Genomic DNA, 14,853 nt, shown 5'->3' on the forward strand with positions numbered 1-14,853 from the left:
ACCCTAAATCATCACCCCCTCCACCACATGGCCAAACATCTTCACTTTGGTCTCGTCTGTCCAGAGGACATTGTTGCAGAAGTCTCGTGGTTTGTTGAGATGCAACTATGCAACCTAATCCATGCTGCCAAGATCTTTTTAGAAAGAAGAGACTTTCTCCTGGCAACCCTTCCAAGCAAGCCAGCCTTGTTCAGTCTTTTTCTGATTGTACTGTAACAAACTTTAGCATTTAACATGTAAGAGTCTGAGTTGTAGTTGTTGGGTTTTTCCAAATTTTCTGCCTTGGGGTGAATTTGATGGGACGTCCACTCGTGGGAAAATCGGCAGCTGTTTTAAATGTTTTACAACTGAATATACGCTTCCCCAATGCAGAATGACAGACTTTAACGTGTTTGAAGTGAAGATTGATGTGCAACAATGATAGCTTCTCTAAGATCTCTGATGTTTTCTTTCCTGCTTCTCATTGTGTTAAAATATATCTGAATGCTCCAGATCTAGAAACTGCCAAAACATCTGCTTTTATAAAGCCGCTCACATTTACCGATGATCAATCAAATTCCTGTGGAAGTGTTACTTAGTTTTTCCACACACTCCTCTTCCATCACACCTTAATCTTTGTTACATAAATACTGACACAGTGTAATATATAATATGTGCTGTTGTTCATCTGACTTTAATTGTATTTAACTAATTTTAAGACCTGCTAAAAACCAGATTATTTTTTTGCAGAGTTATTTAAAACTTTAGAAATAAAACAGCGTTCACTTTCTCATTCAGAAGGCTGCATGCATTTTAAGTATCCCTCAGCTCACCCTGCAAACTGAGGCATGAGGCCCTGATTAAGATAAAATACTTGCATCTATAAAAATAAAACTTAGCAAAGGTGCACAGGTAGGGTGTATTCAGACCTTCCAGTTGGTTGAATTTCTTGCCCGTTTTTCAGCCACTTCACCTCAATATCTGAATTGGCAACCTCAACAGCCAGTTTTATTTTGTGGCCCTTTGACACTTGGTAGGCAGGATCCAGCTTTTTGAGGAAAGCTGTGTTTCAGAGCATAAATAAAATAAAATAATCAGTCTCTGTTAGGTTTTCATTTAAATTGTGTTAGTTTTGCTACTATCTCAGTGCACCAACCTTCACTTTTCTTTTCATCTTTCTTCATCTTCTTCAGCCTCTTGAGCATGCCCCTCAGGTCGGTGATTCCGTACTGAAAAGCAATCTTTTCATATTCAGTAGGAGGAGCCTGGCTGAGGATGTTCCACACATCCACATCGGTCTCTGTGTGCACCTGCACGGTTCTAACACACAAAGACAGAGATGTTAAAACCACTCGAGTGACACAAATAAGTGAAAAGAAGCAGGCTGTTAAAACAGGGACAGTCACTGTAACACACTGGCAAAACTGACACAGTCAGATTCATTGATATCGCATGCATCAGTTCATTATTCGATACTGAAAAACTAACAAGCAACCGCTCAAGAGTCATTTTAGTAGATTGTTTACAGACTTGTAGCTAACGATTAGCTTAAACAGATCGATATCGATTGTGTTTTGTAATCTCCTGTTGTGTCATTATGGGCTTGATCTCATTTTGTAGTTATTGTAAAGCTAATTTCAAGAATTTAGGAGTATTACAAACTACATGAACAAAATTACTGAGCCACCTGAGAAAGGCTTTCTATGAAGCTCCCCATGCACATTTTTTGTGCTGCTGTTAATGGACAGTTTCTCATAGAGCACTTTTTTGTCCTACTTAGGCATTCAAAGTGCATTGTACAACATGTCTCATTTACAGACACATTTAAACGAGCATTTTTTCCCCTCGCCTAAATGCTTTCTCTCTCATGTTCATTCTTCAACTCAGGGTTCAATATCAAACTTGAGCAGCCAGGGATTTTATGACTAACCTTCCAGTTAGTCGATGACTTGCTCTACCTCCTGAACCACAGCCCTGTACCCTGCTTCATAACAATGTATTATCTTCGCTACTAAATTACATTTGGTAGTGAAGACAACAAAAAACTTGATGATTGAAAAAAAGGTTAAAGTGGTGGTGAAGGCATGGCAAGAGTTTGACTTACTTGTAGTACTATATTTCCATATATACCTACTTTGTATTTCTTCTTCTTCTTTTTTTACTTTTTAAAATTTTATGTGAACTTATTTATTTATTTGGTTATGTTTAGGCACCTAAACTACTTGCCTAACCCCATTAAATAAAGAACTGGCTGCCAGAAAAGAGGCAGAAATAATATAGATAAAAGAAATAGAGAAAACAGCTTTCCCTTGCACCATAATTGAGGCCTGAAATTCATTACTTTTATACAGTCCAGTTGCGCTGCTCACCTTCCATATGAGAGTGTCACTGTTAATAAAAGTTATAGATATGAAAAACTATGAGATGCTTAAATTTCCCTAGCAAATATGATCCCCATTAAACATTAATATCAACATATTTGTATCAAAATAAGATAAAATGTGCATTTTCTTTTTCTTTAGAGCAGTTTCACTACAAATGAGAATGTCTCCTTTTCATACCTTGGATCTAAGCTGTGCACACTGCTTGTGTACCTCTGTGTACCTGTCATCTGTTTCCTTGTTGCTTACTTGCTGCTGATGTCTTGTTTGGTGTGAGACTGCCTCCTGAGTAAAGTTTTGTTTAACTCTGTCTGCCTGCTCTGTGCATCATGTAATGGGGAATTATTATGCATTTGTTTTATATACTGTCAAAATGACTGACTCTTGCTTATGCTTCTGTAATAGACTAGCAGCACTTAATCAGCTAAGAATGATCGTGATTTCAGCGTTACTATTAATTATTGCAGTCAAATGTTTGCTGTCATGGGGGAAAAAAAACACGTAACACAGAACAACAAGAAGTTTCCCAGTGACATTCAGACAACGTGTCAGCAGTTTCTTACCGATTTGAGGGTTTTAAGAAACTGCTGCTCATTCAGAGGTAGAACCCAAGAGGCAAATATGGCAAAACAAACCAGAAAAGTTAAAACACGGCATTTCAAAAGCAATGCAATCAGCAAATTAGAAATATGCTTTTAAAGCACATTAAATATCATTACAATGGTTAAAATGCACTGAAGCAATCGTGCACACGCTAAACCTGAGTCACAACGTCAGTCAAAAATGACTCATATGCTAACAAAGCATGCATTGTTAGGATTTTAACACAGGGTTTGCTCATAGTGAGGCATATATGCGGATTTTAGGGATGTGACATGTGTTAACCCCGAAGACTTTCAAAGAAAAATGTAGGTGCACGGAGGTGGAAGTATTGTCAGACTTATTATAGACTGAGTGAAATGATCTTCGGGGCTGTGACAGTGGTGAGCAGGGGATTTATTTAAAGTGTCAGGAAAAACAATGGGATCTGACAAAGTGACTCAGGATGTTATGTGATGGAAAATCATGTGTATACGTTTAAAAAATGGTAACACTTTTTTCTATTCTGCGTGACAGACAAATGTATAAGCTCGGAAATAATGAACACATCATGCCACCTTAAATTATCACTGTGCATTGTTAGTTTGTGTTCAGGCTTATTTGGTTGCAGATCCGTGATCATTCCAACTTTTAGTTTGCAAATGCAGAAGTAGCTTACTCTCTGAAGATGCAAGGAGATCCAGAAGGAATGAAAGCGTGAGAGTTTTAGATTATAAAGGGCAACCCCCCCCAAAAAAAACAACAACAAAAGCTGAAAGACTATAAATAATTAGAATTTTTTTGTTTATTAGTTTGTAATTGCTTACCTCTTTTTTAATAGAGTACTGAAGTCCAGCTCTCCTGAGTCATCATTTCCGTCTGTGCTACTGCAGGAATCAGAAAATATCAACAACCCAGTAGGTTACCTTTTTCTCATTTCTTCAATAAGTAAATGTTATTACTAAACAGAAATAGTCTATTTTAAATAAAACAAATCCACATTCCCAGACTCGGTAAATCATTTCCTGTTTACTCGAATATGCAAGGGAGAGACTTGCATATCAAAATGTTGGAAGAAAAAAAACTGGATTGGACACGCCGAAACTAAAAGAAAACAAATGGAAAGATGTGAAGTGCAGGCAGATGTTTTTGTCTGGAAAGACAGATGTTGCCATGTTTAAGGAAGCAGCTTTCATTTTGGGAAATACACATTTATTTATGCTGGTGTAGTCAGGGGGGTCGGAGTCTGTTTGGTCCAGTTATTGTAGGTGGAAACTTATCCACAAAGCTCCACAAATACTGCATACCGGCTTCATGAGTCCAGCCGGACTCGAAGCAGACTTGGAAAAGTTTAACAGGAATAACTGCTCAACTGTGGTGCCCACAGCTGCCAGTGTGCATCTGAATGTGACTATAATCCCTGCTGAAACTCAAATAGTTTACTGCATGGAAGTTTAGAAATTACACAAGATGGTGTTCTTGTTTTTGCGGAATGGCTGTATCTGTCTTATACCAGCATCTTTTAACAAAGAGCAAAACAGCAAAGCCAGTCATGCCTAAGGCATCGAGGCAAGCCGTTTACATCTCCTTCCATTCTTGTTACATTAGGATAACTTTACTTCATTTCTGGAAACAAAGTCAAAAAGTTGTATTTCCCAAAACTATAGAACTGTTCTTCAAGCCATGAGCAGCAGCATTCATTCACGCAAGAACAAAGCAAAACACTGAAGGTTAAAGCAAACACAAGTCACCGTACGGTATAGGCTCTGTTTGCTGCTCATGAGTGGGATAACAGATAAAAACAAGGGCACAGTAGACGTGACTGTGTATTTGTCTCCTGCCTGTGACCCGGCAGCAGGATTAGAAGGTGAGTCTCTGGTTTATGCGGTGGAGTTACAACACACCATAGCTGCACTTCCTCTGTGTGGCAACCCCTTATGGAAGAGCTCGGCTACTGAAAAGCCTGTGTCTTAGCACATCCTGCACTTTCAGTATGATCAAACCACCGTCCAATTTCACTCTGCCATGTAGCTGTTTGTGCAGCTGGCTTTGGTGTTTTGATGAAGACCCAGGAGGAGATCAGAGGGAGCTGACAGATGCAACTAGCGGCATGTCACTTAACAGTTTAATAGCTCAAATCTCCACATATGGAGAGCCGAAGATTAACACAATCGCAGCTATAATTAGCAGTTGCATTCTGGATTTTGAATTTGAGTCCCACACTTAGCTCTCTCTCAAGGTCTTCCTTCTGTTGTCGTTCTCAAAAATCTGCAAAAGGGAGGCCGTATCATTCACAACACTGGGTTTATTTGGCAGAGAAAAGGCAGGCTGCAGAAGAGAGAGGAGTCTCTGATCTGCATCCTGATTTCTCTGTTCTTTAACAAAGTCCTCAGAGTTTGAATACAGGCCTCAATTGCTGCAACAAACACTTTTACTACCTTGCTCCTGGTCCACTTCTCTTCTTACCGCCTTCACTCCTGACAGGTTAGCATTTCCACAGTTATTTTTCACAGACAGCAATAATCCACTGCAGTTTATTAGCAACTGTACTTGTGCATTGACTTTATAATGTACTGAGTCCTCGCTATCATACACAAAGCTGACGGCAAAGTGATGGCTGCAGTTTTGTTCCCCATTGACTCTGATTTAAAGCATGTGCAAAAATATATCTGCCTATGGGTACTTAAGTGGTTTTCAGTGTTTCTGTTATCTACCGAAAACATGCAGAAGTAATTAATCCAGCTCATCTAATGAAATAATTCAGTCCTTCCTTTAAATAGCCATCTTTAGACTGTTTAGAAATATTCTGTATTTTTCTACAGAGGGCAAAAACTGGTTTGTTCATATGAAACAAATCCAAAATAAAATGGTTTTCTGATTATAAAACGAGATTACAGAAAACAGATCACAAAAAATGTATCAAAATGTACCCTTCACATATGACAATATTTCACTTTTATTAAAATATAGTCAGCCTGGTAATACAAAATTGAAGAAAAAGTGTGACTGATTACTGGATTATAAATAGTTTTATAAAGGGAATGTGAATTTTATAGCTGTGACATTAAAGAAATGGGATGAGGAAGTTAAACTCTCAATGAACAACTCATATAAACAATTTACTTTTTAAAATCTTTTTAAAAATGTCACATCACTTTGTTTATTCTTGGAATGACATATATTATTATTTAATTTAATTTTTTTAAATAAAACTTACGTGCGTCTGAAAGCTGCTCTTATATCCAGGCCCTCTGGAGCACGAGCCTCTGAAAGAAAGTGTCCAATACCATAAATCACTGTGGTGCATGTATACATGTATATATATATGTTTGTGTGTGTGTGTGTGTGTGTGTGTGTGTGTGTGTGTGTGTGTGTGTGTGTGTGTGTGTGTGTGTGTGTGTGTGTGTGTATGTATTATAAAAAGAGGGTCACATTAATAAAATAAGGACACTCACCATGAACAGTGAGGTCAAAGTTGCAGCTGTCAAACTTATCCTTGGATGAAACCTCACATCTATAACCTCCAGCAAAGTTAGCCTTGGCAGCAATGATGTGCATCTCAAATGTGTAGACCTGCAATCACATGTGTGCAAAGAGATGTGAGATTTAATGTGTTTGGAGATATAATGTGTTTTGCTGTGTGTATGTGGGATGTTTTTAGGAAGGTGTCTGCTGATTTTCCCTGCCTCCTTTCCTTTGAAATCTCTAAGTTTCCCTGAAGTTCTGGGTTTCCGAACAGGTTAGATGTGTCACTGCTGTGTCATTACCTCGAAGATAGCGTGCCTGTGGTTTGTCGTGCTTTCAGGATAAATGCCTGAGGCAAGATGTTGCCCAACTGAGAGTGAGAAGGGCAGGACTTGCAAAACATGTCGGTTGCTTCAGCGTGAAATGCTACATATTCCAGCCTTAAGGTCATTTTAGTGACAAACAACATGAGCCCTTGCTCATGTTTGTGTGTTCCTTGAACGGAAGCATAGCTTTTAACATATGTTATTCCAAATTTCTTCTAGTGTTGCTTGTTGTGATGTCTTTTTAGCATTAGCCCACCTTGGTGTTGCGGTCATATGTCTCCTTCAGTTGCAGGTGTTTTCCAGACTTGCTGGCAAGGTCCATCCACTTCCCTTTGAACCATTTGACCGTGGGTTTCTTCAGCAGCGACTCAGCGTTCACTTTAGCCACAAAAGTGATGTTTTCACCTGTGTGAAAACAAGGCTTGGATTTGATTCTCATATCTGATGGCATCTTTGCCTTTTCTACAAATGATCATCTTACTGAGCGCACATTATACACATTACATTCATTGTGCGATATAGCTTCTTTTTGTTTTTTATTAAAAGGATACAATATTCTACTTTTTAAGTATTTTCATTACAAGTATCTTTGCTTTTGTGTGTCCACCCTTCCTATACATAGCTGGTTAATTCTGTGGGATTAGATTAAGGATTAAATGTATTTAATTTTATATCCTGTATTTTGAAGCCACTCACCTACAGTGACTTCTCCACTCTGAGGTTTCTCTGTGAAGAGTCCAGTCAGGTCCTGTCTGGTGTCTGGAGGATGTGCATCTGAAAACCGACGGGATTAAAATACAATGCTACAGCATAAACTTCAATTATAAAAATGTTTGGGTTTTTCATTATGTTGAAAATAGCACATGATTAGCTTAGCTCTGAGAGTTAAGGCAAACCTATCATGGTCCTGGGCTGCTGACCCAATCTTTTTTATATTTCGGTCCCTCGTGTTCTGTTTATGATCCTCGGGGTCATTCCTAAATTGTTTATTATTGTTTTGTTTTTCAGCTTTGTGCATGTTAATTCGTGTTCACGCTTGGGTTTTTAGTTTCAGTTACTGTTGTGGTCACTATATTGTTCCTCATGTCAGGTTGTCAAGTCTCTGTGTGTGGCTGTTGTTGTGCCTGTGTTACTTCCTGTTTTATTGTGGTAGTCTCTCATCTCTTGTCTTGTCCAGTTCAGCTGTATGTCCTCTTTGCCCCAATCATCCCTCTGCATCTGTCTTGTCTTAGTCGCCTTTTGCCCTTTGTTGAGTAAACTTGCTCACTGTCTTTGAGGTTCATTCTAATGTTTTCTGGCAACTTTTCACTGGCAAATGTTTGGATTTGCTGATTGTTTGAGGTTATTTCCTGTGTCCTGTATTTGCCTCCTTAATGCACTTGTCACATAGAGGCACATGACATAAACCATTCAACTTTCTGCTGTTGTTGTTAAATAGAATATGACAATTTTTGATCTGACATTACTCTACTACAGTAAAAATAAATGTGAAATCCTCTTTAAAAGAAGGTCATTAAAAAGTCTGAGGGGTCCTGTATTTATCCACCCTGCTACATGGAATTACAGGACCTTGGAGACCTTTTCTTTAAACATAGCATGTGCAAAACTTAAAATAGCATCCAGGCAATGCCTTTTCTTACAAATGGCAGCTGTTTTCAAAGTCTTTGTGGAGTACACATGTACAGTTATGGGATATTTGGGGGCATTTTTGAGCATTCGGGGAATGATTTTCACAGCATATTTTATAAAAATGGACAGCTGGTAAGAGAACAAAGGAATCACTGAGTGATAAAAATGAACTTACCCTCAGCTTGTGCTGGGGCAGGAGTTTCTTCTTGTACTGGGGCTACTGCAGGCTGAGAAGGGGCTTGTTCTGGTTTTCCATCAGCAGGGGCCTCAGCTGAAGATAGCAAGAAACATTTGAGAGGCACAGAGAAACGACAATCATACGTTTAGTCCATTCACTGTTCCCCTCTCAACAAAGAATCAGCTCCAAACAGTGAGTTTTTAGTCTTTGAAACAACATAAATAATACGAGAGGTGAAAACATTTTTGTGTTTTGTCAACAAAAACTCTCTGGCCAACATTCATCCAGTCGCTTCCGCTTATCATTTTCAGGGTCGCGGGGGGCGCTGGAGCCTATCCCAGCTGTCATAGGGCGAGAGGCGGAGTACACCCTGGACAGGTCGCTAGTCTGTCGCAGGGCTAACACACTGGGACAGACAACTATTCGCACTCACATTCACTCCTGCATTCACACCTATGGGCAATTTAGATTTTTCAATTAACCTATCTCCACAAAGGTATCTGGCCAACATTCATCACCAAAATATTTTTATCTTATCATTTTTTAAAGGCCCGCTGACTTTCCATGTGTTATCAGCTGCCTCTCATGCCTTTCCTCAGTGCCAGTCAAGTGGTGGTTACTCATGAGGAAATAATGCGTTGGTGTGGGTCAAGGTCGTCATGCAAACAGAGTAAAGGTGGCTTTGATATGAGCCCCAGACAGCTGTGGCCAGTCCCTTATAGCACACTGGGCACTTTGGCCGCTGTCTTTCTTTGACATTTGTTTACATCTTACTAAAGCCAAAGGGCCACACTGATAAACGAACACAAATGCAATAGCACAAATGTTGCTCCGTGACACACTTGGCAATCATCTCAATGTACATTAGAGTGCTGTGCAGGTGCGATAAAATACAGGACAAAAGGAGTGAAGTTAAACGAGTGAGTAGGTGTGTTCACGGCCTCAAATGAAGAGCTGGACTTTTTGGGAAATAAACTTGCTGTTGTAATATCATTTGTATTTAGAGACAACAGTCCCCAGGACACAGGCATGCAACTAACTGAAGGAAGCTGTGTAATTTCTAGTCACGTTACAACGAGTCATCCGACCACTGGCTTGGATGACTTCTCTCTCTCTCTCCACCATCTGTTATGTACAATTTAAGTCTTACTGAAACAACATGAAGGCCTGTTTCCAGTTATAGCGACAAAGCCAAATGTCACAGACCCTTACGCCAGCTGACTAGTGTTCAAGTCCCTTCTGGGACAATTATTTTTGATTTAGTGGACCACGTAGGTTCTCATGTAGTTTCAGTAGGATCTTTTGATGTGTTAAAAAATCACAATGTCATGTTTGGGGAAAACACAGTGTGACGACACTCAAGCTTTTAAAGTCCCTTAATACAGAGCTTTCCGTTCAGGGAACCAGGCTTGAATGTCATAGATTTGTTCTAATGAGCCAACAGCTGATCACCTTGTGACTCCAGCAGGGACGGGGGCAGCAGGGTTACTGAAATCCAACAGAACACAAAACAAGTTTTTAAGTTGATTACTCTAGCCCCATAAGAATGCCTCTCCTAAGTTTGTATGCACAACTACAAAACACATTTAACCACATAACAATTGGCCACTTCTGAGGGTCTAAACCTTTATAGATGTCTCTTTTTAAAAAAGGTCAAGACAAAGTTCGACACAGTCATTTCTGGTTCCCCAGCAACTTCACAGTGAGCTATAGAGGTGCCCTTTCATGCACAGGTGGTCTGATGTTTTTTTTTAATCTTTGGACCGAGTCAAGGTAGCTGCCCTTAATACAGTATGAGTTATATGCTAAGCCAGCTGTCTGCTGACTATAACCTTGAATCTAGCTGTCAAATACGAGAGTTTCATCAATCTTCTAACTTAATTCTCGACAGGAAAAGAAATGATGCATTCCCCAAAATGTCAAACTGATCCTTTTAAAGCAAACATCTCTCAAATGCACAGCATACAAGCTGTTTCAGAGATCTGGTTTTGAGTACTGTCAGAGGGTGCTGTCAGAATGTGCAGAAACATCAAGTGCATGCAGTGTGTCAACTATTTACTGCTTCAGTGGTTTTCTGCATCGAGTGCTCCATTTTGCTTTGTGCACAGTGATGACATTACAGCCCGTAGGTGAGCACACAGAGACCTCAAATGCACAGCAGCAGCATCGCAATCTCCCACCTGGTTGAGACACCACCTTCAATTCAAATTTGACCTTTGAGCCCCCAGCGATCACTGCGTAGACACTGGCGTCTTCTTTGGTAATAACTTTTATAGTGAGCGAGTGCTTGTTCCCGTCGGCTGCAATAATGTATTTGCTGTCGCTGGCAATGTCCTTTGAGTTGCACTGCCATTTTACTTTAGCGTCTGGCTTTTCGGTCTCTGCCTCAAAGATCACAGAGGACCCCTCTTCTGCCTCCTGAGTCTTTGGTTTCCTGGCAAATGCTGAAACTGGGGAGGGTGGGTTGGAAATTAAAAGCAAACCTTTGATGTGTCAATTTAACTTTCTTTCTTTAAAGCTCATATGCTGCCAGGCCAGCAGTGAACACAGATACCATCATCTCACCGACAATTCAGTGATTAGAATTTGATCATGCTGTAAAAACACTAAATGACAAATATCTGTGAGATTTGACATTATTTAAACTTTTTTTCATCTGGTTAATTTCTCTCTGCTCAAAAAACAAAGATCATGCCCGAAGAAATTCTGAAGAAAGAACAAGACATATGGGGGCAACAATAAGTATGAATATGTCAGCAAAGCTAGAAGAGTCATGAGCTCAGCATGGCTGCCCAGGGTGAAAAATGTTGTACAGTCCACAGCACACTGGGTGGGGCTAACTGAAAACCAATAAATTTGCCTTTTGCCACTCCACACAGATCCTGTCAGAGCACAAACATCAAGTTAGAAGACAAAAATGAATTCCGGAGCACATTCTGGAACGTGAACAAGCATTAACAGTGCTGTACTGTATGTGTACAAGCTAAACACTTTTAATCTGAAAGACTGAAAAAATTTCTTCAGCAACTCTTAAGTGTTTGTCATCTTTACAAGAAGCCTAAAAACAGGGAGCGTGACTGACACGACTGACTGACATGTTTAATGGTTTAACGGTTATGAATCGCACACTTTGTGCTGGCGTAATGCAGGCGGACAGTCTTCAGCGAGTCCTCACCAAACCACACACAAACCAAAAAAAGAAAAAAAAAAAAGCCCTCCACATGTTAACAGATGGCCCCGCAAGTATGAGTTTAAATATAGGATGCATATGTACTGGACTAATAAATGAGGCTGGCAGGCTTAAGCTGCAACAGGGGTTGCAGGTATCATAGTTGAGGGATTAGCTGGATGCTATTTTTGTGACTTTAAAGGGAGAGGAAGAATAATGTGCCCTTCTTGTCATGTTGTCAATCATCTGTACTGTTCTAATTTTCATACTGCTGTCTGGCTTTAAGGTCAAATAGACTCCCTTGAGTTTTATTTTTAGAGAATTTTAGTAATTGTAAAGCTGATTAGTGGTCTTTTAAACCTAATTTCACCTTATTTTTGGATATGTTTAGCAAATTATTTCAGCTGAATCTCACGATGACCGGGTTAAATGTTGGCATTTACAGTTTAATCTCTGTTTAATTCAATCACATTAACAAGTGATTAGTGTTAAAGGTTAGGATTGAGCTGAATGCACCTTCTGCAGCCAAATGTGTTCATTTATATATTATTACAGCTTTTCTTAATGTTGTTGCTGTATTTATTCTTGTCTTTAAATGTTTGACTGAAAACAATCTTATTGACCGCACTGTACTGACAGTAATTGTCAGTAATGTTATGGGCTCAAGACAATTTGTCCTGAACAAATCCTTGACACTAAAGGTCTTAACACACGCACACAAGCTTGGCCATTTGGGCTGCACTCTTTGTCATCGGATATGTGACATGTCAGGCTTCTCGCTCCTCAAGCGGCCATTCATTTCCCACTCAAGAGCGCAAAGAAAACTGTGGAAAGTCATTTGTCAAGTTGGAATCCTGCGGGGCATTTTTGGATCAGTGAATCATTTTGTGAATGCAGTGATGCTGGAAATGTGACAGTGTCGATTTCACATCAGACGATGTTTCCACCTGCGCCGCGAGATTTGTAAGTGAGCTACTGACGAGACCAAAAAGGGCTTCAAGTTCAGAGTGTTTTCTGATGAGAAACAACAACTGCATGCACACGAATGTAGTAGGTTCTGATTTTCCCTTCCTGGCTACATGATGGCTGATAAAGCATTTTAATAAAGGCACTTGTGGCACCTTAATAAGCCATGGAATATATTTAAATTTGAGGGGATGGAAGAAGAATACTGCTACTTTACTTGGTCAACTGCATTACACATCTTTAAGCTGTACAAAGTGAACATATTGAACCACCTTTCATTTAATAATCATGAAAAGGAAGAGCTACATTTTCTTTATGTTTTCCAAATGTCATTTCTCAGTTACACAGGTTAAAGTCATTGCGTGGGAATAAATAAGCTTTATATTTAAAATGATGTTTTAAGTCTGTTTAGAAAACTTTTCATATAAAAACACTATGAACAAAAAACAAAGGCTGTGTCACCGTCTATAACGAAAATGATATGCAGGTATTTGGCAGGCAGTTTAGTTGTGGTTCATTGCTTAAGAGGGGTGTGGCCCATCTCAGCTTTTTCTCACATGTACTTTTTACACATGTCTTGCCATATTGTTGTTCTTCTGACTAGATATTAAGGTAGAACGTGGTAATATCACAATAAAGAGTGTATCTAAAAGTTTACAGTTATTAAGAGAACTCATATCTATGGCAAACCTTTTGATTCATGGATTAGTTTGCTCAAAGCAGGCATGTGACAGAACAGTAGGAACATTAAATAAGATGAGAAATAAATTGCTCCATCTTTGTTTGCTAAGGTAGTCGAATATGTCCACTTACTTGGTTTTTTGACTGGCTCTGGCATCCTGATCAATCTCCTCTCTTCAAATTGTGTGACTCTTTGCTCCCAAACAGTCTGCTGTCTGTCTCAACACCCCCTGCCTTTAATAGTGGGCCTCTTTCCAAAAATGCCTCCCCTCCTTCCATGAACCATCCCACCTCTTGTGCCATTTTTGCTAGTCCTAAGCCAGTGTCCGCAGACACCACTCCACTCCTACAGCCCATTCCAGCAGTGACCCAGCCCCCACTTCCCAGCCCACCGCCTGTCACCGGTCACGTCTGACCAAGGGCTATACTTCAACCATCCTTTCCTCCTGCACCTCGGCTGAATGATAGGCCTTGAGAGGGAGGGGAAGAGATGTAACGCAGTAGTTTATATTTAGCACTTTGATTCCAAAAAAAGTCTGCTCTGCCCACATCTGTTCTGCCTCCTGTTAGCCTGTATGTCTAAGAGTTGAAACTACAAATAGAGAGACAAACTCTAGTTTGTTTGTTTTTTTTTAATGGATAAGGTCTTTAACTGGTCTGTGTCTTGGACACACATGCATGGCAATCTTGTTGTTTTTTGGCAGCAACTGAGCCATGAGGTTGTCGAGCAAATACAAAGTTGCTTGATCCCTTTAGGGGCCACCGAGGTGGATCATCTGCCTCAATTTCACTCTATCTCTAGCATCTTCCTCCTTAACATGTCCTCCTTAACTACACCCATGAATCTTCACTGTGTTCTTCCTCTTTTCAGCTCCATCTTCAACATGCCGTGTTGAATATATTCACTATCCCTCCATCAAAGCCTTGTCTCTTCATCTCTAAACTGCTCACCCTGAACTGTCCCTCTGATGTACTTATTTCTAATCCTGTCTGTTCCCGTCACTCTCAATGAAAATCTTCAGCTCTGCCTCCTTTTTGTTAATGCCACATACATCATACCATAATTCTACCCCTCGAAGCATTGCTGTTACACCTTTCTCCCTGTCCTGCTTCTACAAACATTTATTCCTCTTTTCTCCACAGCATACCTCCACCTGCCCAGGTTCTCTTCCACCTGCATCTTACTCCCACTACAGATCAAAATCTCAACTGCAAACATCATAGTTCAGTAATGTAATTCCACCCACACCTTGAACCCATCTGTCACTCTTACTACACACCTCACTACTCACTCACTATCCTCATGGTGCCCTGCACCACCCTCACATACTTTTCTTCCACCCCTGACTTCCTCATGCAGTACTACAGTTCCTCTCTTGCCACTCGCTTACTCTTTCCTACTGAATGCTTTCTGCAGATTCATTCAGTGATGCCCCGTCTGACCATTTCTATACTTCTTCATCAACACTCTCAAAGTAAACATTACATCTATACTTCTCT

At 39.9% G+C, this 14,853-nt stretch overlaps 1 protein-coding gene across 1 annotated transcript in view; it reads right to left on the minus strand.

The window, feature by feature from the left end:
* The window catches only part of mybpc3 (myosin binding protein C3), a 36,490-nt gene extending 22,845 nt beyond the window's left edge, over positions 1 to 13,645 (minus strand). Inside the window, exons 1-10 of the mRNA XM_080885444.1 lie at positions 13,486 to 13,645; positions 10,718 to 10,987; positions 8,535 to 8,630; positions 7,427 to 7,504; positions 6,987 to 7,135; positions 6,395 to 6,512; positions 6,157 to 6,205; positions 3,767 to 3,826; positions 1,136 to 1,299; positions 909 to 1,041 (exon numbers count right to left, since the gene is read on the minus strand). Of these exons, the coding sequence (XP_080741570.1) occupies positions 909 to 1,041; positions 1,136 to 1,299; positions 3,767 to 3,826; positions 6,157 to 6,205; positions 6,395 to 6,512; positions 6,987 to 7,135; positions 7,427 to 7,504; positions 8,535 to 8,630; positions 10,718 to 10,987; positions 13,486 to 13,510 (1,142 nt within the window). The 5' untranslated portion in view covers positions 13,511 to 13,645. The remainder of the gene's footprint in view (positions 1 to 908; positions 1,042 to 1,135; positions 1,300 to 3,766; positions 3,827 to 6,156; positions 6,206 to 6,394; positions 6,513 to 6,986; positions 7,136 to 7,426; positions 7,505 to 8,534; positions 8,631 to 10,717; positions 10,988 to 13,485) is intronic.
* Positions 13,646 to 14,853: the final 1,208 nt, after the last annotated feature.

The sequence above is a fragment of the Rhamphochromis sp. 'chilingali' genome (assembly GCF_963969265.1).
Source record: "Rhamphochromis sp. 'chilingali' genome assembly, chromosome: 6".
In the NCBI taxonomy this organism is placed as follows: Eukaryota; Metazoa; Chordata; class Actinopteri; order Cichliformes; family Cichlidae; genus Rhamphochromis; species Rhamphochromis sp. 'chilingali'.